Source organism: Anabrus simplex, chromosome 2, assembly GCF_040414725.1.
Source record: "Anabrus simplex isolate iqAnaSimp1 chromosome 2, ASM4041472v1, whole genome shotgun sequence".
NCBI lineage: Eukaryota > Metazoa > Arthropoda > Insecta > Orthoptera > Tettigoniidae > Anabrus > Anabrus simplex.
Genome location: NC_090266.1, coordinates 237,272,276 through 237,298,369, shown reverse-complemented (window position 1 = coordinate 237,298,369; position 26,094 = coordinate 237,272,276). Strand labels below are relative to the sequence as shown.

Below are 26,094 nucleotides of genomic sequence, written 5' to 3'. Positions count from 1 at the left end.
GTAGCTAACTCGTTCATCACACTGCTAAGACGCTTAGTAATTGTGAATACACTCATACGAAAATCAAGAAAGCACACTGCGTAGCCAACTCGCTCGGCACGAAAAAAAATCTATACCGCGTAGCTAACTCGTTCATCACACTGCTAAGACGCTTAGTAATTGTGAATACACTCATACGAAAATCAAGAAAGCACACTGCGTAGCCAACTCGCTCGGCTCACTCGCTTAGTAATTGCAACACACACGGATAAGAATGTTCCGAGATACTTACATGTTTTTTAAGGGGGGTGAAAGATCATAAATTATATGTACACACATGTTGTCTCCTCCAAGTTGTAAGATGAAATAGACGCAGTACTGCGAGTTTCCACTCTAGCTGGCGAACGGAAGTAGCATGATATCTCAGCAAAAAATAAAAATACGCGTGAGTTTGCAAGTCAGACACAATGATGGATACCGCGATTCAAATCCTGGTAACTTATGCCGTCGGGAAGGGCATCCGGTGAGCATCTAGCTATAAATCCCCGATTCTCGACAGATTCTTAATCCGAGTTCTTTGACGTCAGGAAGGGCAGCCGGTTAACAACAATTATCGAACACGCATCGCGAAGGCAGGAGTGTGCAGCGATATGCATGTTTAGACTTGCAGATTACGAAAGAAACATAACAAGACTTGAGTCTTAAAACAAAATTCTTGCGATTTAAAATCTTAGTCGGGAAGGGCATCCGGCAGTAAAACAATAGTTCGTGATTTAAAATCTAAGAAGAGCATCTAGCTGAAAAACCCCCCGATTCTCGACAGATTCTTAATCCGAGTTCTTTGACGTCAGGAAGGGCAGCTGGTTAACAACAATTATCGAACACGCATCGCGAAGGCAGGAGTGTGCAGCGATATGCATGTTTAGACTTGCAGATTACGAAAGAAACATAACAAGACTTGAGTCTTAAAACAAAATTCTTGCGATTTAAAATCTTAGTCGGGAAGGGCATCCGGCAGTAAAACAATAGTTCGTGATTTAAAATCTAAGAAGAGCATCTAGCTGAAAAACCCCCCGATTCTCGACAGATTCTTAATCCGAGTTCTTTGACGTCAGGAAGGGCAGCTGGTTAACAACAATTATCGAACACGCATCGCGAAGGCAGGAGTGTGCAGCGATATGCATGTTTAGACTTGCAGATTACGAAAGAAACATAACAAGACTTGAGTCTTAAAACAAAATTCTTGCGATTTAAAATCTTAGTCGGGAAGGGCATCCGGCAGTAAAACAATAGTTCGTGATTTAAAATCTAAGAAGAGCATCTAGCTGAAAAACCCCCCGATTCTCGACAGATTCTTAATCCGAGTTCTTTGACGTCAGGAAGGGCAGCCGGTTAACAACAATAGCGTATGATGTAAGAGCTTAGATACTACCAGTTTTGCGTCAGGAAGGACAACTAGTCTTAAAACAAAACAGATTCTTAATCCGAGTTGTCAGGAAGGGCAACCGGTTAAAAAACTATAGTGTATGAGGTTAGATACTGCTAGTTTTACGTTAGGAAGGACAACTCAACAAATTCATGCGATTTAAACACATTTTATTCCCAAGAGAATCGAACCCGAGACTACCGGGTGAGAGGCATGCATACTGTAGGCTATGGGTTTGTTCTACAGTCCTTGAAGTATCGGCACAGTCATTCTGAGCGAGCAGCGGAATGCGTGTGTTAGCTGAAATTGTACACGTATCTTCCGGCTCGACCTTGAGCGAGGACACTGATAAGCGACTTGTAACTCGCGAACGTCTTCTTAGCTGAGTGTAAGCTCTTAAAACACAGTACCAATTAAGGTTGTAAAATATTCTGAAATTGTCCTCCTCTGTGGTGTGATTAGCTGCTACCCCCGGAGGTCCGAGTTCGATTCCCGGCTCTGCCACGGAATGTGTAGCATTTAGCCTATGTAAGTTCCTAACGTAAAATATCATGATTGTACGGAGAGGTTAAAACACACACAGTGCCTACTCCTATCGAAAGAACCTGCACGGTACCGGCATGTAGGCTTCTCCTGGTGAAGGAGCCTGCACATAGTTTAACGCCTCCTATCAACAGCCCTTACTTAATGCTGGCTTTTTTTTGCACACCCCGCCTCACACCATAGTTTTATACGACCGGCTACCCTTCCTGACTAGGATTTTAAATCGCAAGAATTTGTTGAGTTGCCCTTCCTGACGCAAAACTGGTAGTATCTAACCTCTTACACGGAATGTGTAGCATTTAGCCTATGTAAGTTCCTAACGTAAAATATCATGATTGTACGGAGAGGTTAAAACACACACGGTGCCTACTCCTATCGAAAGAACCTGCACGGTACCGGCATGTAGGCTTCTCCTGGTGAAGGAGCTTGCACATGGTTTAACGCCTCCTATCAACAGCCCTTACTTAATGCTGGCTTTTTTGCACACCCCGCCTCACACCATAGTTTTATACGACCGGCTGCCCTTCCTGACTAGGATTTTAAATCGCAGTATACGCGATAAATTTGTTGTAGCGGGTTTTATAACTAGATATCCCGGTACCGATACATAGCCTACTCCACTGAAGAAGCCTGCACAAGGCTTATTGCCTCCATCCGACAAATGAATCAGCATCAACACTCTTGTACTCAAAAAATAATTTTCGACCGAGTTCGATTCCCGGCTCTGCTACGGAATGTGTAGCATTTAGCCTATGTAAGTTCCTAACGTAAACTATCATGATTGTACGGAGAGGTTAAAACACACACAGTGCCTACTCCTATCGAAAGAACCTGCACGGTACCGGCATGTAGGCTTCTCCTGGTGAAGGAGCTTGCACATGGTTTAACGCCTCCTATCAACAGCCCTTACTTAATGCTGGCTTTTTTGCACACCCCGCCTCACACCATAGTTTTACGACCGGCTGCCCTTCCTGACTAGGATTTTAAATCGCAGTATACGTGATAAATTTGTTGTAGCGGGTTTTATAACTAGATATCCCGGTACCGATACATAGCCTACTCGACTGAAGAAGCCTGCACAAGGCTTATTGCCTCCATCCGACAAATGAATCAGCATCAACACTCTTGTACTCAAAAAAATCATTTTCGAAGGAGTCTGCACAAGGTTTAACGCAACCATCAACAGCCTTACTTATTGCTAGCTTTTTTTTTTGCACACCCCGCCTCACACCATAGTTTTATACGACCGGCTGCCCTTCCCGACTAGGATTTTAAATCGATATCCCGACATAGCCTACTCCTACCGAAGAAGGCAGCTTAACGCCTCCATCCAACAAATGAATCACACTCAAACACTCTTCAATCATTCTCGCTACTTCGGATGATAGCGGGTTCGAACTGGAAGCTGTAAATGCTAGGCGTGGGACCTGTGCGATCATCATTACATGATCTAGCCGGATGCCCTTCCCGACGGCATAAGTTACCAGGATTTGAATCGCGGTATCCATCATTGTGTCTGACTTGCAAGCTCACGCGTATTTTTATTTTTTGCTGAGATATCATGCTACTTCCGTTCGCCAGCTAGAGTGGAAACTCGCAGTACTGCGTCTATTTCATCTTACAACTTGGAGGAGACAACATGTGTGTACATATAATTTATGATCTTTCACCCCCCTTAAAAAACATGTAAGTATCTCGGAACATTCTTATCCGTGTGTGTTGCAATTACTAAGCGAGTGAGCCGAGCGAGTTGGCTACGCAGTGTGCTTTCTTGATTTTCGTATGAGTGTATTCACAATTACTAAGCGTCTTAGCAGTGTGATGAACGAGTTAGCTACGCGGTATAGATTTTTTTTCGTGCCGAGCGAGTTGGCTACGCAGTGTGCTTTCTTGATTTTCGTATGAGTGTATTCACAATTACTAAGCGTCTTAGCAGTGTGATGAACGAGTTAGCTACGCGGTATAGATTTTTTATTTTTATTTTCGTACTAAGCAAATCATTTGAAGTGTTAGGTATGCGATATGTGCACAGTGTGTTTTTAGCTATGCGATATGTGTACAGTGTGTATGTTAATCATTGAAGTTGTACTGAACACATCAAACAATGTTCGATTCTAGGCTTGCTATGTTTCAATCTAAACAAAGGTATCCCCTAACATGTTGTATCGGATCACATGTAACGACATCGAGTGCAGTGTTCGATTCTAGTCTTGTTAGTTTCAATCTAAACAAAGGTATCCCCTAACATGTTGTACAGTGTTCGGTTCTTAGGATAAAGGTATCCCCTAACATGTTGTATCGGGTCACATGTAACGACATCGAGTACAGCGTTCGATTCTACTTATGTAGTGTTCTGAACACACCAGACAATGTTTTAATCACATGTTGAAGTTAACGACATCGAGTACAGTGTTCGATTCTACTTATTTTGTGTTCTGAACACATCAATCAATGTACAGTGTTCAATTCTAGTCTTGTTATGTTTTCAATCTGATCTTCCGACATCGAGTGCAGTGTTCAATTCTAGTCTTGTTATGTTTCAATCTAAACAAAGGTATCCCCTAATACAGCGTTCGATTCTACTTATGTAGTGTTCTGAACACACCAGCCAATGTTTTAATCACATGTTGAAGTTAACGACATCGAGTACAGTGTTCGATTCTACTTATTTTGTGTTCTGAACACATCAATCAATGTGCAGTGTTCAATTCTAGTCTTGTTATGTTTCAATCTAAACAAAGGTATCCCCTAATACAGCGTTCGATTAGTGTTCTGAACACACCACACAATGTTTTAATCACATGTTGTATCGAGTACAGTGTTCGATTCTACTTATTTTGTGTTCTGAACACATCAATCAATGTTCTGATCACATGTTGTACTGGCTGTCTCATAAGGAGCTATGTATAGCCGCCATCTTGCATCCGCCATCTTGCGCAAGCATCCTTAGGGCGTCTCTAGCCATGGATCCTTGAGCCGCCTCATAAGAGCAACCACCATCTCGCGCAAGCATCCCTCATAAGGAGCCTTGTATAACCGCCATCTTGCGCAAGCATCCCAAGGGCGTCTATGTATAGCGATCATCTTGCATGAGCACCTTTAAGGAGTCATGTATAGCTACCATCTTGTGCAATTAGCGTCGAGAGATGGCTGCTGTAGAATTTTTCTTTTTAAAATTATCCGCTACCACATAGAGTGTAGCACTGAGGTTTGCGATGTAAGATGGTGGATGACAGCTGCGCGTGAGTTTGTAAAGCATGTGGAATTTGCCGCCACCACATAGATGGCAGCACGGTGCTCAAAGATGGCGGATGACAGCTAACAGAACTTTTCAAATTACCCGCTACTACAGAGAGCAGCACGGTGCTCAAAGATAGCGGATGACAGCTAACGAAATTGCCCGCTACTACGTGCTTAAGGTAGTAGTCATAAAGAGGGCAGCACGGTGTTTAAAGATGGCGGATGGCAGCTAACGAAATTACCCCGCATGAGGGCAGCACGGTGCTCTGTTGATTAAAGATGTCGGATGACAGCTAACGAAATTGCCCGCAGCATAGTGCTCTGTTGGTTAAAGATGGCGGGTGACAGCCGTCAAAAAGAGCATGTGGCTTTGTTTCCAAACAAGAGCACGTAGAATTTGCCGCCACAACGAAGAGGGCAGCACTGTACTCTGTTGCTTAAAGATGGCTGTCAAAAAAAAAAGCGCGTGGGTTTGTAAAGCATGTAGAATTTGCTGCCACCACATAGAGGGTAGCACGGTGCTCAAAGATGGCTGCTGTCAAAAAGCATTTTTCAAATTATCCGCCGCCACATTTCAAAGGTATCTAGCTAAAGATGGCAGCACGGTGATTAAAGATGGCGGATGATAGCTAACAGAACTTTTCAAATTGCCCGCTACTACGTGCTTAAGGTAGTAGCCATAAAGAGGGCAGCACGGTGTTCTGTAGATTAAAGATGGCGGATGACAACTGACGAAATTGCTCGCAGCACGGTGCTCAAAGATGGCGGATGACAGCTGCACATGGCTTTGTTTCCAAACAAGAGCACGTGGAATTTGCCGCCACCACATAGAGGGCAGCACTGTTCTCTCTGGATTAAAGATGGCGGATGACAGCTGTCAGAAAAGCATATAGGTTTGTAAAGCATGTGGAATTTACCGCCACCACATAGATGGCAGCACGGTGATTAAAGATGGTGGATGACAGCTGTCAGAAAAGCACATAGGTTTGTAAAGCACATGGAATTTACCGCCACCACATAGAGTGCAGCACTGTTCTCTCTGGATTAAAGATGGCGGATGACAGCTAACGAAATTGCCCGCATGATAGCAGCACGGTGCTCAAAGGTGGCGGATGACAGCTGTCAAAAAAGCACGTGAATTTGTTTCCAAACAAGAGCACGTGGAATTTGCCGCCACTACATAGAGTGCGGCACTGAGGTTGGCGATGCAAGATGGCGGATGACAACTGTCAAAGGTAAGTAGCTAAAGAGGGCAGCACGGTGATTAAAGATGGTGGATGACAGCTGCACGTGGCTTTGTTTCCAAACAAGAGCACATGGAATTTGCCGCCACTACATAGAGCGCAGCACTGAGGTTTCGGATGCAAGATGGCGGATAACGTACCACATTTCAAAGGTAAGTAGCTAAAGAGGGCAGCACGATGCTCAAAGATGGTGGATGACAGCTGCACGTGGCTTTGTTTCCAAACAAGAGCACATGGAATTTGCCGCCACTACATAGAGCGCAGCACTGAGGTTTCGGATGCAAGATGGCGGATAACGTACCACATTTCAAAGGTAAGTAGCTAAAGAGGGCAGCACGATGCTCAAAGATGGTGGATGACAGCTGCACGTGGCTTTGTTTATCTCACGCTAGTGAGGTTAAGTTGGTAGCACTAAGGTTTAGACCCGTCAAGATGGCAGCACTGTCGATGACAGGTGACGAATTTTGCAGCTACTGCGATATAGAGGGCAGCACAGTGCTTTGTGGTTTAAAGATGGCGGATGACAGCTGTCAAAACAGCACGTGGCTGTCAAAAAGCACGTGGCTTTGTTTACCTCGCGCTAGTGAGGTTAAGTTGGTACCACTAAGGTTTAGGTCCGTCAAGATGGCAGTACTGAGGTTAGCGATGCGTTGTTGTCTGTCAAAAAGCACGTGGCTTTGTTTACAAATCTGTCAAAAAGCACGTGGCTGTCAAAAAACACGTGGCTTTGTTTACCTCATGCTAGTGAGGTTAAGTTGGCACTAGTGAGGTTTAGGCCCGTCAAGATGGCAGTACTGAGGTTTGCGATGCGTTGTTGTCTGTCAAAAAGCACGTGGCTTTGTTTACAAATCTGTCAAAAAGCACGTGGTTGTCAAAAAACACGTGGCTTTGTTTATCTCGAGCTAGTTAGGTTAAGTTGGCACTACTGAGGTTTAGGCCCGTCAAGATGGCAGTACTGAGGTTAGCGATGCGTTGTTGTCGATGTCAGCTGTCAAAAAGCACGTGGCTTTGTTTACAAATTCAAATTTCGCGCTAGTTAGGTTAAGTTGGCAGCACTGGAAGAGGCCTCTGGCTGAGGTGGAGGTGGCCACTGGGAGGCCTCTGGCTGAGGTGGAGGTGGAGGTGGCCACTGGGAGCCGGAGGTGGCGGTGGCCGCCGAACTCTCCCATTATACTACTGCCTTGCGTTATTCAAACAACGATCTAAATAATTCATTGCTGGAGAACGCATGACAAGATTGACGCGACATTTACATGGCCTTCATCATCTATTGAGAAAACAATGGATTACGCTGCCATACAAGAATTGCAATGATCATTTTGTTCCGAAGATATTAACTATCAAAGAGTGTCTACATTTTTCTGGACCCGTCGGTATTTCTTTGTACGCTTCTATACTTAATCACTGAAAGATTCTGTTGAGTCCCTTTGCTTGTGGTCTTAAGCACCAGTCAAGATTGTGCAGGTGCTTGTTTCACATACCTTGTTTTTGTACATTTTCATGGCATTTGCTACATATAGGGTGTCTCAAACTTTTTGGATCAAATTGAAAAAGGTGATAGTAGGTGATAGGTGATAGGGAACCAATGGTCAGAAATGTATATTTATTGTGTTATGGACATACACAGTGTACACCATATAACAGCAACGTAGCTCATAATAATGGTTCAAAGTGACGACTGCCAGTCTTTATGCATGCACGGCAATGGTGCATGAAGTTCTGCTGCACTCTCTCAAAGATGCCTAGTGTCTGCTTTACCAGGAGATAGGCAACTTGTACCCTAACAGCAGGTCTTCATCTGTTTCTACGGAGGGCTTCATACACCAACGTCTTGACGTAACCGCAAAGGAAAGAGTCCAGAGGTGTGAGATCCAGGGAACGTGCTGGCCATGGGACAGGATCTCCCATTGCAATGAAATGATGAGAGTATGTGCTGTTCAGGTGCTCGCAGACATTAACATCGAAGTGGGCTGGTGCACCATTCATACACAGACGCCTGGCAGGTGGTCAAAAGAGAGGCAGCCTTCTGCAATTTTTCAAGGCTTCTGTCCATAGACTGCATGACATGCAGTAGACCAATGGAAAGCTGAGAATCTGCTCCACATCCTTTCATGGACAACAAGGGGTACAGTCTCTAGGAACTGTGGCAGCACATCTTGCAGGAACACCAGGTAACAAGGACAGTAAAATGGGGATGCAGCAAATAAGGTCCTATTAGGTCATCATGGACAATGTCCACCCATATATTGGTAGAGAATGGTTGCTGGTGTCCACTGATGTGGGCGGCATGGGGATTGACCTCATTCCAGACATGGCCGTTGTGGCTGTTGAAAACACCATCACGGGTGATTGAGGCCTCATCCACAAACAATACAAACTGCACAAATTTTGACACTACTGCACTGTAGTGGATAATTCACTAACAGAAGTGAATGCGGGGCTCAAAATCCACTGGACCCAGTGCTTGTACATGTTCTTTATAATAGGTGTGTAATACCTGTTCCACCAGTACTTTCCACACTATATCCTTCTAGGTGTGTGTTTCATGGGCAAGTTGATGGGTGCTTACTGCTGAGTGGTCAGCCACACGATCCAACACCATCTCCTTAAAGGCTGGTGTTTTGACATATCTTTGGCGGTGACCTTGACTGGCTCTCTGTGAACAACCCCATCTCTCGTAAGTTGGTATCCACGGAAATAAATGTCTTCCAATTAGGATGATGCCTGTTCTCTGTACAATGGTGCTGCTTTATGGGTACTACATCCAGCCACACCATGCATTAAATGCATGTCTGCCAACTCTTGTGACAAGTAATGTTCCATCTCTGACTACGTGTCATGCACTGTACACAGTAACATACCTCACCATGGACACATCACAAGCTGTCTGATGCAATGGACAAATGACATGAGAGATAGTGGTGTATGTGCAACACAGGTTAATGCACCAGTGCTATGCATGTGGTTGTCACATGACACACATGCTATGAGCTAAGTTATGTACAGTACATCTGTTTGATGGTCAGGGGTGTGCACTGTTAATAACCCGCTGCCTGTTCCAGTTTACAACAGATACCCGTGATCTTTGCGAGAGTGCGGCAAAACCGCTTGTGCCATTGCAATATATGCATTGAGACTGGCGGTCATCACTTTGAACAATTACTACGAGCTACGTTGTTGTTATGCAGTGTGCGCTGCATATGTCCACAACACAATAAGTATTAATTTCCAACCATTGGTTCCCTATCTCAATATAATCAGCTGTAGGCCCTCTTTCACCCAAAAGGTTTGAGACATTCTGTATATGAACTGTATGTTCACCAGATATTGCCAGCTAGCATCTGGTACATCATAGTGTTATTTTACCGATTTTTCTTTCTTCGGGCAGTAGGCACATTTGACTCATGTGTGACCTGCCTAGGACTGAACTTCTTGCTCTTCTTGGGTCAGGCCAACAGTTTGCTGGATTTTCAACTGACGATCGCAGTGAATGCCACTGTATGAGGCTCTTGCTTTCACGGGCTTCTTTGCAAGATCCAAAGCTGATGTTTTCAGAAAATTCCTTCAAGGGATATTCCACTATGTGTTATGAGGGTGAATAATGTAGGTATTTATTCCAAAAATTCTAGTAAAGTAAACAATATGCAGAGGGCCATTGGTAACAAAGCCTTACCACTGTGTCAACCATGTATTAACACAGGTAGTTTCTTCATGTCACCAGACAGTTGCATACTTGAAGTCAGTATCACATCCCTGTACTATTTGGAACAAATGATACTAACATTATATCCTCACCAAAAGAAAACAACCTAGAGTTCACTGCCATAGGTCATGAGTACAAAACTTCAGGTGGGACTTTACACTTATTTTTCCTTGGAGTACCAACCATCGTAATGTTTTATTCTTACACAAGCGTCTTAGCAATATCAGGGAAAGAGAAACAATTGTCTATCATAACATTGCAGCCAGTGTCCTTGATTATTTGTATCAACTAATTTCACAGTACTTTTTGTCCTGTTACCCAATATAGATGGTCCCTCCAGTTGAACAACTACTTCCATACATCTTGAGTCCATACTCTGCCAGCTTTCTGGCATGAATTGCTTAAGACGGCATTATCCATGAGAGGAATCTAACTTTTCAACAACTGCAAGGCATTCACCTATGGAACAGATATCTTGGAATCGTAGCACAAACTTCTCAAAAATATATCTCATTGGTGCTTTTCAGTCTTGGAACATCATCAAGTTGAAGTGCTCTCAAATAAAATCTGATGTATGATTAACTGCACAAGTAATTTCAGGAGATATCCCATGTGTTTCCCAGAGATCTTCAAGATTACTATGGGAGGACTTCATTACTCCAGATAAATACAAAGACCTATAACAGCATTTTTCTTATTCAGGTTGGTGTCTGTAACATCTTTCCTAAGAATAATTAGCCTTTTTTGATAAACGATGAGCATTTGTGTGATGCACTAGTTCTCCACTTGACGTACTTTGATGGATCTCTCCGTCCTTGCTCTCGACTGCACTCCCGTACAAAGACGGATCTCTCCGTCCGCGCGTATTGTTTATTTCCGGACCCGCTCCAAGCCGGTTTCCTTTGTGAAACGATTTGATTTTAGTAAGGTAACCTCTTGACAGATGGAATAACTGTTTTATTCCATTGATGTATTCGATAAATACGTGTGTGCAGTTATTTCGCGGCAAGAATAATCAGTATCATAGCAACCTCATCGTAAGCGAAATCATGGCTGCCTCCATGTTGAGTGACGAAGCGATTATATGGGAATTTTTAGAAGAGAATGACATTGATATAGAAATAAGCGACGAAGAATTTAGTGGATATGGAAAGTAGTGAAAGTAGTTCGTGTGATAGAAACTTTAGCGCTGGTAGGGGTGAACAAAGTGCTGTTTTGCCGTCAAATATGTCGCTGAATTTTAGGCCTACAACTGATGCCGCACCAGCGGCTTCTGATCATATTTTACGCGATAGGGAATGGAACTGGGAGCACGTAAGTAATACTCCAGAGTACCATTCATGCATCTCAACTGGTGAAATAGTGTTTTCCAAAGGCACCTAAGACAATACCCAAATGAACTACAAGTTTTGAACGAATTTCTAACAGCAGACTTTTCGGGAACATCTAACCAATGAGGTAAATGTCTTGTATCGGCTGCCAAGGATATAAATAGGGTAATGTCATCCGGAAAAGAACACTGGTTTCTTGCATCTGTGGATGAAATGAAGGCCAAATTACCTTGAAGTGGTAATGTATAATGGAAAAAAAGACGTTCAGACCCAATCTTGTTGTTGACTACAACTGTGGAAAGGGTGGTGTTGATTCCCGTGACCAGGGAATCGCATCATTCCCCTTGATGAGGAAGTATGTAAAAGGATACAAAAAGTATACTTCTACATGCTAGACATGACACTTCTGAATTCCAACTTCATTCATCCCCTCCTCAACCCTGAAAAGAAGCAAGTAGGCTTTACCACCTCGTGGATCAATTTGGCCGAACAGCAGTTGGCAAGTGTGACCTTGCCTGACTATCCAAAATGCGGTACCCAAGCCCTGGGGATACAAGACTGAGACTTCAAGAGAGGCACTGGGGACACTTTCCGACCAAAATACCCCTAACAACGAAGAAGGTTATCCCATTACGGAGATGCAAAGTATGTGTGACATGGGGTCTGAGGAAGGAATCTTTATTTGAATGCCACCGATGCAAGGAGGCGATGCACGAATATGACTGTTTTATGATCTACCATATTCATAAAGACTTCACAAAGTACATCTGACAGTAGTTTGGATATTTCCTTTCATTACGTTGCTGTAAAGCATGCTTTTTCAGTGTTGGTGATAATATCATGTAAAGTAATGAAAATAAATGGTACACCAAGACATAAATAAGTTCAGTTAAATGGTATGTGAATGGGTTAAGCACATTGTGTGAGAAAAATAATAACCACAAATCACTACCTTAAAATATTGCCTTCCTGTTTTAAATCCAGATGAGTGTGTTATAATGTTTATTTTCAATTTTCACCCATTATGGGTTATATTGCATTCAGCATACCGAGATCCAGAATAGTGTGGCATACCACGGCTTCCTTCATAATCTGAAACTTCCAATGAACATTTGCGAATACTACTCGGAGGCTGCTCTACATCTGACCCCTCCATTTCATCAATATCCCCTTTAAAATCAGGTACATCATCATTAAAATCTTCAAGAGTCCATTTTCTAATCTCCTCGTCTTGAGTCATTGCTAACCCCCAAACACCCAAGCCCATAATAGTAAAACCTAAAATGCTGTTCAATGATTAAGTGTAAAAATTACGGTTACACCAATGGTCAAGGGCACAGTTCTCATTTCCAGTGCACTGTTGATTAAAATAACCTCTTCCTACTGCTGGAGTCAACAATGCCCCACACTACTGCTATTACTCAACACCTGAAACACTTTACTGTGATTGGGCCCCTCACCAGGATTACTTGATTCGAGAGACGGAAAAAATCAAAAGGAAAGCAGCATGATTTGCTCTGGCTAATTTCCAACAAAAAAGTAGCATTACAAAAATGTTGCAAAGTTTGGGTTGGGAAGACTTGAGAGAAAGGAGATGAGCTGTTTGTTTAAGCAGTATGCTTTGAGCTGTCAGTGGAGAGATGGCATGAAATGACATTAGTAGACGAATAAGTTTAACTGATTTGCATACATTGCCACCTGCCAGGTGGTCGCCCGCACCATGACCATTCATACACAGATACCTGGCAGGCGGTCAAAGTAGAGGCAGCCTTCTGCAATTATTTCAAGGCTTCTATGCATAGATTGCACGACATGCGGTAGACCTTTGGAAAGTTGAGAATCTGTTCCCTCTTCTGAAGTTGGAATGATTATCCTGGAATGCATCACACCACAGGCAATTGGTTCAAAAATAGAGTGATTCCCCATGTGGTAGCCAGAAGAAATGGCTGGCCATTGCAAACATCATATTACGAGAAATGAAACTGAGTGTATATTACAGGATAGTGGGAGAGAATCTGGCAGGTATATAGCTTCAGAAAGTGATACAGGTTTATTTACTAGTGATGAAAGTGAAAACAGCATGACAAAATATTTGGCTGAAAGTGAGAACGAGTTTTTGAATGTGACAGTGATGATGAAGCCTGCCTCCAAAAAGACAAAGAATGTAGAGGAAAATGCCTGGAATTGGAGTTAAACAGGTGATAAGTGATATTTTTAATTCAGTGTTCATACATACACTCGAAATATATAATTCATCCCCCCAACCTCATTAGTGAGAGAAGTGGCATGTCTTATTTTGTGAAATCTTTCAAATTTTCAAATGTACAGAGTTCCAGCAATGGTTAAGCAGTCCTCACTGTTTAATAGTAATTCTGGATCTGAAATTATTTTTCACAAAATTCATATTGGAAAACATACTTTCAAGCACATATGTTGACTCAAACACTGTCAGCAAATAATTTGAAAATATGTAGAAGTTAGGGTAAGAATCTCTATCACGAGAGATCCAAAACAATACATCAACTTTCCCTGTCGTTTCTTCTGTCATCTGCAGCTGCAGCATTTCCATTTGTAAATCTGCTGCACTGAAGTTGCAAAATTTAGTCACTTCTCCTGTAAAATTGACAGGAAATGGTTTTCTGCAGCCTGAAAAATGTTTTCCTATTTGCTGAACTAAATGAATTGCTAATCAAATTCTCTCTTCAGCTGGTACAAAAAATCTGAACATTTTTGCAAGAGATCTTCAATTACGAGATACCGACAGAAATTTGGGAAAATGAATTCTTTCCTCCTTCAAGTCTTGAATAAAGAGATCTAAGTTAGCTGTTGCTTGCTCTGCACACAAATTCAAAAATAACACTAACCATTAACTGAAACTTCAGGAAGAGAGAAAGAATTGAAGAAGGTGCACTGCCATAAGTAAAAGAAAACTTTTTATGGCCCATTATAAGTTTTTCTCACAGAAGTGTTTAGAGCACGGTGTGGGTCAGCTGTGAGTCTTCCATGCATGTGCAGATTGTAATCGGCTGTGGATACTGGCTTCATCGTTTTTCTGCTGAACTTTGAAGTGACTTAAACCATTTCAGCAGAATGCATGGATGAAATCATGGCGATTATTTTCTTGTCCATCCAAGAGACAAGAAGAATTTCCCTATCAATTTGAATGCCGTTTTCCCTCTTTTCAAGGATTTATTTTGTCCCCAAGATACTTTGGTACTCTCCTGTTTTGCTTGATTATCCCACAAATGGTGGTATTCTGTTCACATAGGGTTTTCACAGGAGCAACCCTCTTGTAGTAATTATCCATGTAAACAGAATACCCTAGACCGGGGGTCTTCAATGGCAGACTCTGGACCCTGATTGCTTTTTTTCCCAGATCTGCACAGTTTGATAGAAAGGAAACAAATGAATTAAAACAGAAAAACATTTCAGAAAGTGATGTGCAACTAATAGGTCCCCTGGCCAAGAACAATATTTACTCCATAGATGGCAGCGAGTGTATACTTGACTATTGTCTCGTCTGCAGCCTCTCCAGCTCTCTCCGACACGTCATCACTAGCATCCACTTCACCATATTCCATTCTCCAAACCCCACCTGAAGAAGAGCACCAGCTAAAGATTTCCCATTGCATCTGGATGGAAAAATGAATGAAAATGTTCTGCTAAAATTCCCACCACTGGAAACTGACCCCTACCCAATAAGAAAGATTTGCAGTTTGTCTCAAGAAGGAAAAGTATTGTGGTATTGTGGTAAGGTGGTATTGTGGGAAGTATGGCATTCCACTTCACCCTGGAGCATGTGACACCAGATACCACACCTTAAAATCATACTAGAATTCCTTCCTCAAATATGTACTGAATTTCATATTATTTCAAATAGCAATACAGGAGTAGTAAATATTTTGATCCACAGTGCAGAAGGTAGGATTGGCAGGCAAGAACATTTAAAAATGGCTGGACTGGAGGTATTCAATCAATCAATACTGATCTGCATTTAGGGCAGTCGCCCAGGTGGCAGATTCCCTATCTGTTGCTTTCCTAGCCTTTTCCTAAATGATTTCAAAGAAATTGGAAATTTATTGAACATCTCCCTTGGTAAGTTATTCCAATCCCTAACTCCCCTTCCTATAAATGAATATTTGCCCCAGTTTGTCCTCTTGAATTCCAACTTTATCTTCATATTGTGATCTTTCCTACTTTTATAAACGCCATTCAAACTTATTTGTCTACTAATGTCATTCCATGCCATCTCTCCGCTGACAGCTCAGAACATACCACTTAGCTGAGCAGCTCTTCTTCTTTCTCTCAATTCTTCCTAACCCAATCATTGCAACATTTTTGTAACGCTACTCTTTTGTCGGAAATCACCCAGAACAAATCGAGCTGCTTTTCTTTGGATTTTTTTCCAGTTCTTGAATCAGGTAATCCTGGTGAGGGTCCCATACACTGGAACCATACTCTAGTTGGGGTATTACCAGAGACTTATATGCACTCTCCTTTAAATTCTTACTACAACCCCTAAACACCCTCATAACCATGTGCAGAGATCTGTACCCTTTATTTACAATCCCATTTATGTGATTACCCCAATGAAGATCTTTCCTTATATTAACACCTAGATACTTACAATGATCCCCAAAAGGAACTTTCACCCCATCAACGCAGTAATTAAAACTGAGAGGACTTTTCCTATTTGTGAAACTCACAACCTGACTTTTAACCCCGTTTATCAACATACCATTGCCTGCTGTCCATCTCACAACATTTTTGAGGTCACGTTGCAGTTGCTCACAATCTTGTAACTTATTTATCACTCTATAGAGAATAACATCATCCGCAAAAAGCCTTACCTCCGATTCCACTCCTTTACTCATATCATTTATATATATAAGAAAACATAAAGGTCTGATAATACTGCCTTGAGGAATTCCCCTCTTAATTATTACAGGGTCAGATAAAGCTTCACCTACTCTAATTCTCTGAGATCTATTTTCTAGAAATATAGCAACCCATTCAGTCACTCTTTGGTCTAGTCCAATTGCACTCTTTTTTGCCAGTAGTCTCCCATGATCCACCCTATCAAATGCTTTAGACAGGTCAATCGCGATACAGTCCATTTGACCTCCAGAATCCAAGATATCATACATGCCCCTAGTATTTACTGGTAGTCAAAATGTTATGGTATTCCTAATATCTGTCATATATGAATTTCTACATGACCATGCAACAATTATTATAGTAACCTGCAGTAATGGAATTATATTTAGTAAACTTTGTGTGCATTCATAGGAGACCAAATTTATACCTGTAAGGATATATTTAAAGACTTTTCCTGTTTATCTGGTGCAATTGACTGGAAGTATTATGTTATGCTACTCAAAACTAATTTTTTACTTTTCATATATTTTCTATTTCTTGTTTTAATGTAATTCTTGTAATTGTTCTTCTTCTGATTCATTCTTTTTTTCAACATCATGAAGTTTCTTGATTTGATACAATTTGATATAAATGTTGATTCCCATTGGGACCCTAAAATATTTGTCCCGATTGAGTAAATTTATAGTACAAATATAAATGTTCTGTTATTGAACATTATAAATTTTCCAGCTAACTCATTCCTGGTTATAAGCAAATTATCACAAAATAATTTGTTCTATCGTACCACCTATTCAATACATGCCACGTGCTACGTGGGGGCGAAACATGTTCCTAAGAAGTGTACATAGTATTATGTAAATTTCACCCACGTAGCACGTGGCATGTATTGAATAGGTGGTACGATAGAATAAATTATTTTGTGATAATTTGCTTATAGTCAGCTTCAATACGGACCAACCATGAGAATTGTCTCTTGCAATCATTCCCGGTTGCCATCGTTTGATCCCAGTGTGCTAAGTTGGACTCATTGGTTGGTAAATAGCACACCTAACAAGACGCATGGCTAGTACATACTGTGGAAGCATAGGTTACTTGGAGCCACTGGCAGTGCCAATGCACTATGAGAGACTTTATCTCATTACCAAAAATTGATGCCTGCCTGGCCATCAGATGATATAAAAGTTGATTCCCATAGGGAACCTATTTGTTCCAAATGAGTAAATTATCTTCGCCATAAGACCTATCTGTGTCGGTGCGACGTAAAGCCCCTAGCAAAAAAAAAGAGTAAATTTATAATACCAATATAAATGGTCCATTATTGGACATTATAAATTTTCCAGCTAACTCATTCCTGGTTCCCAGCATTTCACCACAGTGTGTTAAGTTGGGATCATCAGCTGGTAAATAGCACACCTACCAAGACGCATGGCTAGTGCATACCGTGGAAGCCACTGCATAGGCTATTTGGAGCCACCGGAAGTGCCAATGCACTATGACAGACTTTGTCTCATTACCAAAAATTGAAGCCTGCCTGGCCATCAGATGATATAAATGTTGATTCCCATAGGGAACCTAAATATTTGTCCCAAATGAGTTAATTTGTGATACCATTATAAATGGTCCGTTATTGGACGATGTCTATGGTTCGCATTGTAGAGACGTTATTTATCACTTAGACACTGTCTAAAACCTATGTTCAACCGGTCATGTTTAAACACTGCCGAGAGCACTGTTTAACCTCAAATGAGAGGAGTGAATCACAATCAGAGGTTATGTACCATAAAACACGTAATTTGTATTATCATGTTGAGATGATTCCGGGAAGAAAGGTACGGGGAGATAGATCTTAAAATAAGGTTTTGTTTTTTGAGAGACTTGTTTCTTGAGACTGACAAAGGGACAGTCCGGGAATTGTCGACTTGAATACAATTCTTGGAAACCGATATATTTTATTATATACATGGGGTAATTTCTATGGAATTATAGGTCACTTCGATTACATACATATCAGAGTTATGCGTCCCGATCATCAGACGGCTGTCATATACAGCAACTAGGAGGGATTCACTTATATTTATTGCCAAGTGAACACACATAATTGTGAAAACTAAAAAGCAAGTTGTATGGGTTTTTTAATATATATATATAATTGTATAAGTTTTTGGCAACTATCAGATAGGAAAAGGCAAGTGGTGGTGATGGTGGTGGTTATTGTTTAAAGAGGACTGGGGAAGAAGAGCCGTGGCCATAATAACAGCACTAGTATTTACCTGGTGTAAAAATAGGGAAACTACGGTAAACAATCTTCAGGGCTGCCAATGGTGCATTTCGAACCTACGATCTCCAGAATGCAAGCTACATCTATATGGCCCATACAACACTCGGTTACACATTACTACTGCTTCATCCTCCCTTCGTCCAAGCTACCATATTTATGAGTAGATTACACTCACTGTAACAACACTATAATCTAAGCTACACTTCTCCATACGGTGGCGTGTCGCTTTAGTGTTGATAATATTATGAGATTTAATTTCCACCGAAAGCGATACTCTTATCTGTGGGCAAGTCATGTTCATGGTTAGTCATATTTGAGTAATGTTTAGGAAGTCAAACAGCTGACTGGTGTTCGGCAAGTGCACTGACGAATTTCATTTGTTGCGACAAGCAAAGAGTTGCATGAAAGATACTTCTATCTCCATTTTCAAACCATCATTGAAGCATTAAGCAATGTCTTGTTAAATATTATTAAAGTAATGGAAGATCGTGCTCGATTTAGATGTTGTTTAGGTAGACATTGTCTAAGGCTTAAAACTAGTCATTTCTGCAATTGGCCCATAATGTCCAATAACGGACCATTTATATTGGTATTATTTATACAAATTTTTGTAATATTTTATTTCCATGATATTCTTTTGGTTTTGTAATTCATTTTTGAATTTAATTTCAGTCTTACATTATTTTCAGCACATCTTGCCACTGGATATCTCCCAACAGCAATGTGTATGTTAATAACAAAAGAACATTACCTCTGAGATTATCGTTCCTGAGTCCCAATGTAGTTTCTGAACCTCTCAAGGCATAACTGACAGGTTCTTATGTGCAAGGCAAAGCAAAGCCAAGTCCCTTGGAGGCTCTTGGAGGAGTGGAAGGTAAATGTTTCCACCATGTGTAAACTTAGCATTAAGTTGCGATAGAGTGGTTAGCTCTATGCCCTGCTGCATTAGTCCAGAGGAATTAACCTAGTACTATTTTTTAGTGAAGGCTGAGTGAACCTGAGGGCTATTTGCCTCTCCACAAGTGAAAACCAGGTTTCTAAATTCTTTGACTTCCTTCTGGGTGAACCGAGCATTGCCTTTACTGTCTCAGCAAGACAGCCTTCCATTAGTATTATCACTACCAAAAAAGTAAGAAGAAAAATATCTATCTACAGTTCATACAGACAGTTTCCAGACACTGTCTTGAAGGTCATAATCCTCCTACCCTTGTTTCATTCTCATCCCTGACCCAACTGTTCTGCATACTATAAAGCAGCTTTGACAGTATTATGTCATATTTTTCCATAAATTGAAATCATGTCTGAATACTCTCTTGGCATTATCTGTTCCATGGTCATGAAGTAAATGTGTTTATAGTCTACTTACTAGTCATGCCAATGTCATTCGAATGTGTTACCACTCACACCTTCCCCACTCACCCTCCAGTTCTTTGCCTGCTCTCTGCATTCTCACCAAACTCCTCCTTGTACGACCATTTGGAATTGTCACGACATTTATCATAAATAAGGATAATGTTCTTACAGCCAATCTAGACTATACTATAATACTAGACTTAGGATGCGCAGTGCTGCTCCTTTTTTATATATATGGTTGAACAATGCTGATGTATAAATTGTTGATCAAAAGAACTATGCACTGCAGAAGCCTTTAAATAAGGCAAAACATTTCTGCTTTAATAAGTATCTGATAGTACTGACTGGCTGTAAGACCACTGTCTTTTATCTATGATTAATGAATCAATAGAGTTGAATATAACTATTTTTCCATTAGACATTTCAGAATTTATTTACTCCTAAACATGTTAATTTTCAGCAAAAGGACCTGAGATGCACTTGAGGATATTTCTACCAATCAATTTTTTCAAACATTTACCTCATGTTATCAACCACGATTATAGGAGATAACTTCAAATATTCAGACAGCAACTATACTTTCCCAGCTATATGGTGCTATATCCAAGAAATTGTTATACACACTTTTATCTCCAGGAGCTGATCGTTTAATACCTTCCATCCTCAATATAAGGTATTTCATTTTATGACCTTAGATTTCAGTGTCATTGTTTGTCATTCCCCTTAACATTTTGTATAACTTACCAAACTGTATGACTTACCTAGCTGCTAAATCACGATGCACGAATTTGACACTTTCCAAGTACTTCATTCCTGAAGCTATTTGCGTGGCCATATATATAAGACAGCCATAACTGAAAGAAATATTAATGTTTTCTATCAAATTATTAAACAAGGTATCAAATATACAGAGTATCTAGTAAATACATCCAGAACACAAATACTGTTCCTGCATTTCTAAATTCATGATTCTGAGCTTTTATGCTGAGACTCTAATCACATACAAGCCATACACACCAGATCTTATTTCCACAGTATTTTGGGTGTTTAATATGTGTGAAATAACAGAGTGAAATACCCTCATTTGCAATAATAATAATAATAATAATAATAATAATAATAATTGTGCATCATGAATGAATTATGCTAAAACAATGAAGGTTGCCACACATTATCATTATAGGCTGACATGTTTCTCATTTGTACCTAATGCTCAGTATTTGTGCAGATGTACCATTAAGGGGCATACATATCCCTTCCTTATTAACAGATGCAAGACACTGAATAGGATCTTAGTAGCAGTGTGAGGCACGTTGAGTGGAAAAGCAGCATGCCCTGATAGCACATTAGACAAATCTTTGACCAGCTAGACGAGTTTCAGGAATGTCACATTGTTGGACAAAGAGAGGCAGGTTGAATGTTTTGGTGCACTGCTAGCCACTGGACTGTACTGACTACACTGTGCACTGGTGTTGGACACGGTGGGGATATGAGGGTACACATACACCTGGAGAAGTCTCGGGTTGGCCCTGGTGGACGACCAGCAGGGAGGATTGTTTCAATGTGTAGCAGGTTGTAAGCACTCCACAGGCTTTGCTGCACAACTGATCCTCCAAATCAACCGTAGTTGCTGCTGATCGAGGTTGCCATCTAATCTGGTCCCAAAAATTCCAGATGGGCGCGAGTCTGGAGAACTTATTGGCCATGGAAGCATGTTGACTTCATGAAGGCCAGGCAGAGATATCCGTGCTATGTGAGGCCAGACATTGTCCTGTATTGCACCATCCAGGAACACATCACGGACGATGGGGATACACCTTTGTCTGCCAGTAACATACACAAGCAAAAAAAAAAAGATCTGCCATTGCTGCATCCCACATGATGTCTACCATTACAACCTGAACATTGCCGAGCATGTTTGAACTTCTGGAAGGAATGGGTAATATGTCAGATCCTGGAAAGGTGACAAAACACAGTTCTGTCTGGTTCACATCTGGTGATGTCCTGGCCTGCAATGTGATGCAAGATTCATTCTAGAGTCAGAATCCACACCAACAGGAGAGGTCATGTTATGTGAAGCCATTACATATGTTTCTTGCACCCCACTGGTGTGGCGACTGAAGGAACGCTGATGGCATGGTGATGCTTCCAGGAAATTCTGCAACTGTCTATACTTCACTTCCTGGTGCAGCTGGACAATCCCATTTTCTAGCAGCATAATGCACAGATTCACATAGCACGGGTATCTCTGACCAGCCTTCGTGATGTCAACATGTTTCCATGGCCAAAAATTTCTCCAAACCTCCTAAAGATCGGGAACTTTTGGGACCAGATTAGACAGCAATTTTGGTCAGCAGCAACTAAGGCAAATTTGGAGGATGAGTTAAGCCAGCTATGGTAGGATCTTCCTTAAGAGAACATCCAACGTCTATATTCCTCCATACCTGACCACACAGCCACCCGTCTCCATGCTATAGATGATCCAATACTGTACTACGTACTATCCTACAATAAATGCTTGGTGTGGTACAATATTTTGATGTTTTCCATTTTACTACCATGTTCTGTGCCTGTACTCAGTTATGTGCCCATCCTATGTCTCCTTCATGGAGCAAAATTTTTTTTCCCAATCAGTGTATGTTTTGCTGTCTTTTGTTTAAATGCAGGAAATGTGATCCCAGGAGATACAGTTGTTTTTGGAAAGTGAACGAAGAAAACAGGGTGATTAATACTAAATGGATTAAGAATGTTGGTGTAGGCATGAAAATGTGCATGACTAGAAGGAATGCAGTCAGCACCTATGACCAATAGTACGTTTGTCAGTAATGTTAAAGGAGATGAAGTTCATGTGAGAATTCACAATTCATTACTTTTGTAATATTCCTATAGTTCTCACAAAGTTTGTAGACACTTCTCTGCAAAGTTGTTTCAGGTTGCCAGGGCTTTTGAAGTTTTGTTAAAGAAGGGCCAGCTCCATAATATAGGGGTAATGTGCTTAGCCAGAAGTCCCTGATTTAATTCCCAGCCAGTTCAGGGAATTTAGTTCAGGACTGAGTGCTGGAATGGGGTTCACTCAGTCTCACGAGACAAACTGAAGAGTTTGTGATGGCATTCAGAAACTGAATACACCCCACGTATAAGACAGTGGTGGTTGGTGCATGAAGGGCTTCTGGGTGCTGGCCCACTGCCTTTTCAAAAACACTTAACACAATTTCACTCTGTAACTGATTACATAAAAGAGATGTACAAATGTAGTGAAGTTGAACTTATGGTGGTCTGCTATTCAGTTATACAATGTTATTTTTAATATTTTGGCTGTAAACATTTTGCTTTCCTATTTTCAAAGACATGATGAAGGCTTTCATACCATGGCAGCCATTCAGCAAGCACAATATTTTCTCTTTAGTCTCGAGACCATCAGGTTCTGGCAGGAGAGCCCTTGGTAGGTTTGGTCTGTCCAGCAGAACCCGCAGCAACATCGCCAACCACTTTACAATGTACCTAGGCCTTTTCTCTCATGTCTTACATTAACTGTTATTAGAGATTAATTCCAAAACATTTTACAAAACAATGAATTTCATAGTAATGACTACTGAAACAATGCAGTTCTACAGAGAAGGTAAAATAAATATTTAAAATGTAACCATAAGATGACGGCACCATTTGTATTTTGGTGAAATTGTTAATTAAGTCTTCATCCTTTGAGATTTGGGGAAGACAAGTGAAATTCGGCTGTGCACTATTTATTTGTATTCGTGAATGTAGTTATTGTCATTTGTCATTAGTGAAACATTGCAGCACTACAGTAGTCTTGATTGCAGTGGCTGTTAGCCTGTTAATGTGTGTGTAAGTGCCATTGTAATATAGTGCAAGTATTCAATAGATAAAACTATGCCACAATTCTAGTTTAAATAGCCGTGTAAATTCTACCTTCAGTATTTCAGTTTCATATTAACATCTTTATTCATGTGCTTAGTGCTTATCTGTCTAGTTGAAAACTACAGCAAGTGTTATGGTCTTAATTTCAGAAGACAATGAAGATGAATCCTGTAAGTAGCATTTTAGTATTGGCAGGAATTTAAGTTTTGAACATAGGCTAGAATTAAGGAAGTTAAGGCCTCAGTGGCCAAATTTAAATTTATTTAAATTTAAATACTGCACAAGAACAGAAAGGTTATAAGAACAAAAATGCATAAACTAGGAAATTCAGTCCATCACGTTATGTGCACACTGGTTGGCTGTGCAGATGTGAAATGAGGATACATTCCTTTGTTACTCTTGTTTGGCAATGAATGTCGATCCTGCATTCATAGTTAATATATGCTGTTAAGTTCTGTGGGCAGTTTGAACTAGCATTCAGGCAAATACATCTGACAACCCAGGTATTTTTCGAGGTTTATTTGATGTTATCTGATTTTTGCTGGGTGACTCTTCTGTCTCAGAAGCAAATTTCTATTCAGCCAATGTCATCGGATTATTATTATTATAGCTAAAAGTATCATGGTGTTGTTCAGTGAAAACTGCACCAATTGAGGAGGGGGAAGAAATGGTGGCACAGCCCTGCCAGAGTAAAATTTCACAAACCGCCACTGGTATAAGACACACTTTCTTGTGCACTATGTATTATTCCTCCTCCTATGGCGCGACGGCCCGTTTTCGGGTCATGGCCTCCCCAGTTGCTCTCCGCCAAACTTGTCGATCTCGTGCAGCTACTCTCCAATTCCGGATCTTGAGGATATGTGCTGCGTCCTGATGTACACCATCTTCCCATCTGTTACGTGGCCTTCCCACAGGCCTTCCTCCTCCAAAGTCTCCTAAGAATACCTTCTTTGGGATTCGGTGTTCTTCCATCCTAATTAGATGACCTGCCCATTTAAGTCTCTTCATTCGAATGGCATGCGACAGGGGTGCCTCCCCATACAGGGAATATAGTTCATTGTTATATCTAATTCTCCACTCCCCTTGTACGCATATGGGTCCATAAATTCTCCTCAGGATTTTCCTTTCGAAGGAATCTATCTTCCCCACGGCTTTCTTTGGGAGGGTCCACGTATCACTTCCATACATCACTATACTGCGAATGAGCGTTTTGTATAGCATAACTTTTAAGCTCTGATTTATATCTCTACTTCTGAAAAGTGGTAGTACTGCAAAGTATGCTCTGTTGGCAGCTTGAATTCTTGCCTGTATTTCCACCATTTCCTCATTCTTGTTGCTCAGATGTACACCAAGATATTTAAATTCATCCACCACCTCCACTTTGGATCCTTCAGGGACAAGTTGGTCATTTGTATACTTCCTTCTCCGAGCCTGCACCATTACCTTCGTCTTCTGTTCATTGATCTTAAGTCCAATCTCTTTGCCTTCCCTATTCAAGTCTTCAAATGTTTCTTTAACTGTCCTTGTTGTTCTTCCCATCAAATTTATGTCATCAGCATATCCAACTAGTTGAGCTGTTTTGTACAGAAGTGTTCCACTGGTGTCCACCCTTAACTTTCTAATCACTGACTCTAGTGCCAGGTTAAATAGAATTGGTGCTAAGCCATCTCCTTGCTTCAATCCCTGATTCACTTCGAAGAAGCTGCCTACTTCAGTCTGAATTTTCACTCCCACCATCGTATTTCTCATAGTCAATTCCACCAGTCGCACCAGCTTTTCTGGTATCTTGAACTCTCTTAATACCTCCATTAATTTATCCCTGTCAATAGAGTCGTATGCTTGTTGAAAGTCGATAAACATCTGTACCACATCTATGCCCCGTTCCCAACACTTCTCCAACACTTGTTTCACAGTAAATATCTGATCAATAGTGGATCTTCCCTTCCGGAACCCTGCCTGGTATTCTCCTAGAATTTCTTCCACCAGGGGTTCTAGTCTCTTCTTCAGAATGGAAGTGAACAGCTTATATACTGTACACAACAGTGTGATCCCTCTATAATTGCTACATACCAACTTATCCCCTTTCTTGTATATTGGGCATATGATGCCTTTGCGCCAGTCTTCAGGCATTTCTTCTGTATTCCACACACTCACAATTAGATCATATATAGCTTCTTGTAGTGTGGTTCCTCCGTATTTCCACAACTCTGCAGGGATTCCATCGATACCTGGTGCTTTAT

General features: G+C 41.1%; 1 protein-coding gene across 2 annotated transcripts in view; it reads right to left on the bottom strand.

The window, feature by feature from the left end:
* The window catches only part of Ddr (discoidin domain-containing receptor 2), a 2,443,951-nt gene that overhangs the window by 71,527 nt on the left and 2,346,330 nt on the right, over positions 1 to 26,094 (bottom strand). For both annotated transcript variants that reach the window (XM_067140519.2, XM_067140518.2), the window contains one exon: positions 20,737 to 20,829. In XM_067140519.2, coding sequence (XP_066996620.1) covers positions 20,737 to 20,829 — 93 coding nt within the window. The remainder of the gene's footprint in view (positions 1 to 20,736; positions 20,830 to 26,094) is intronic.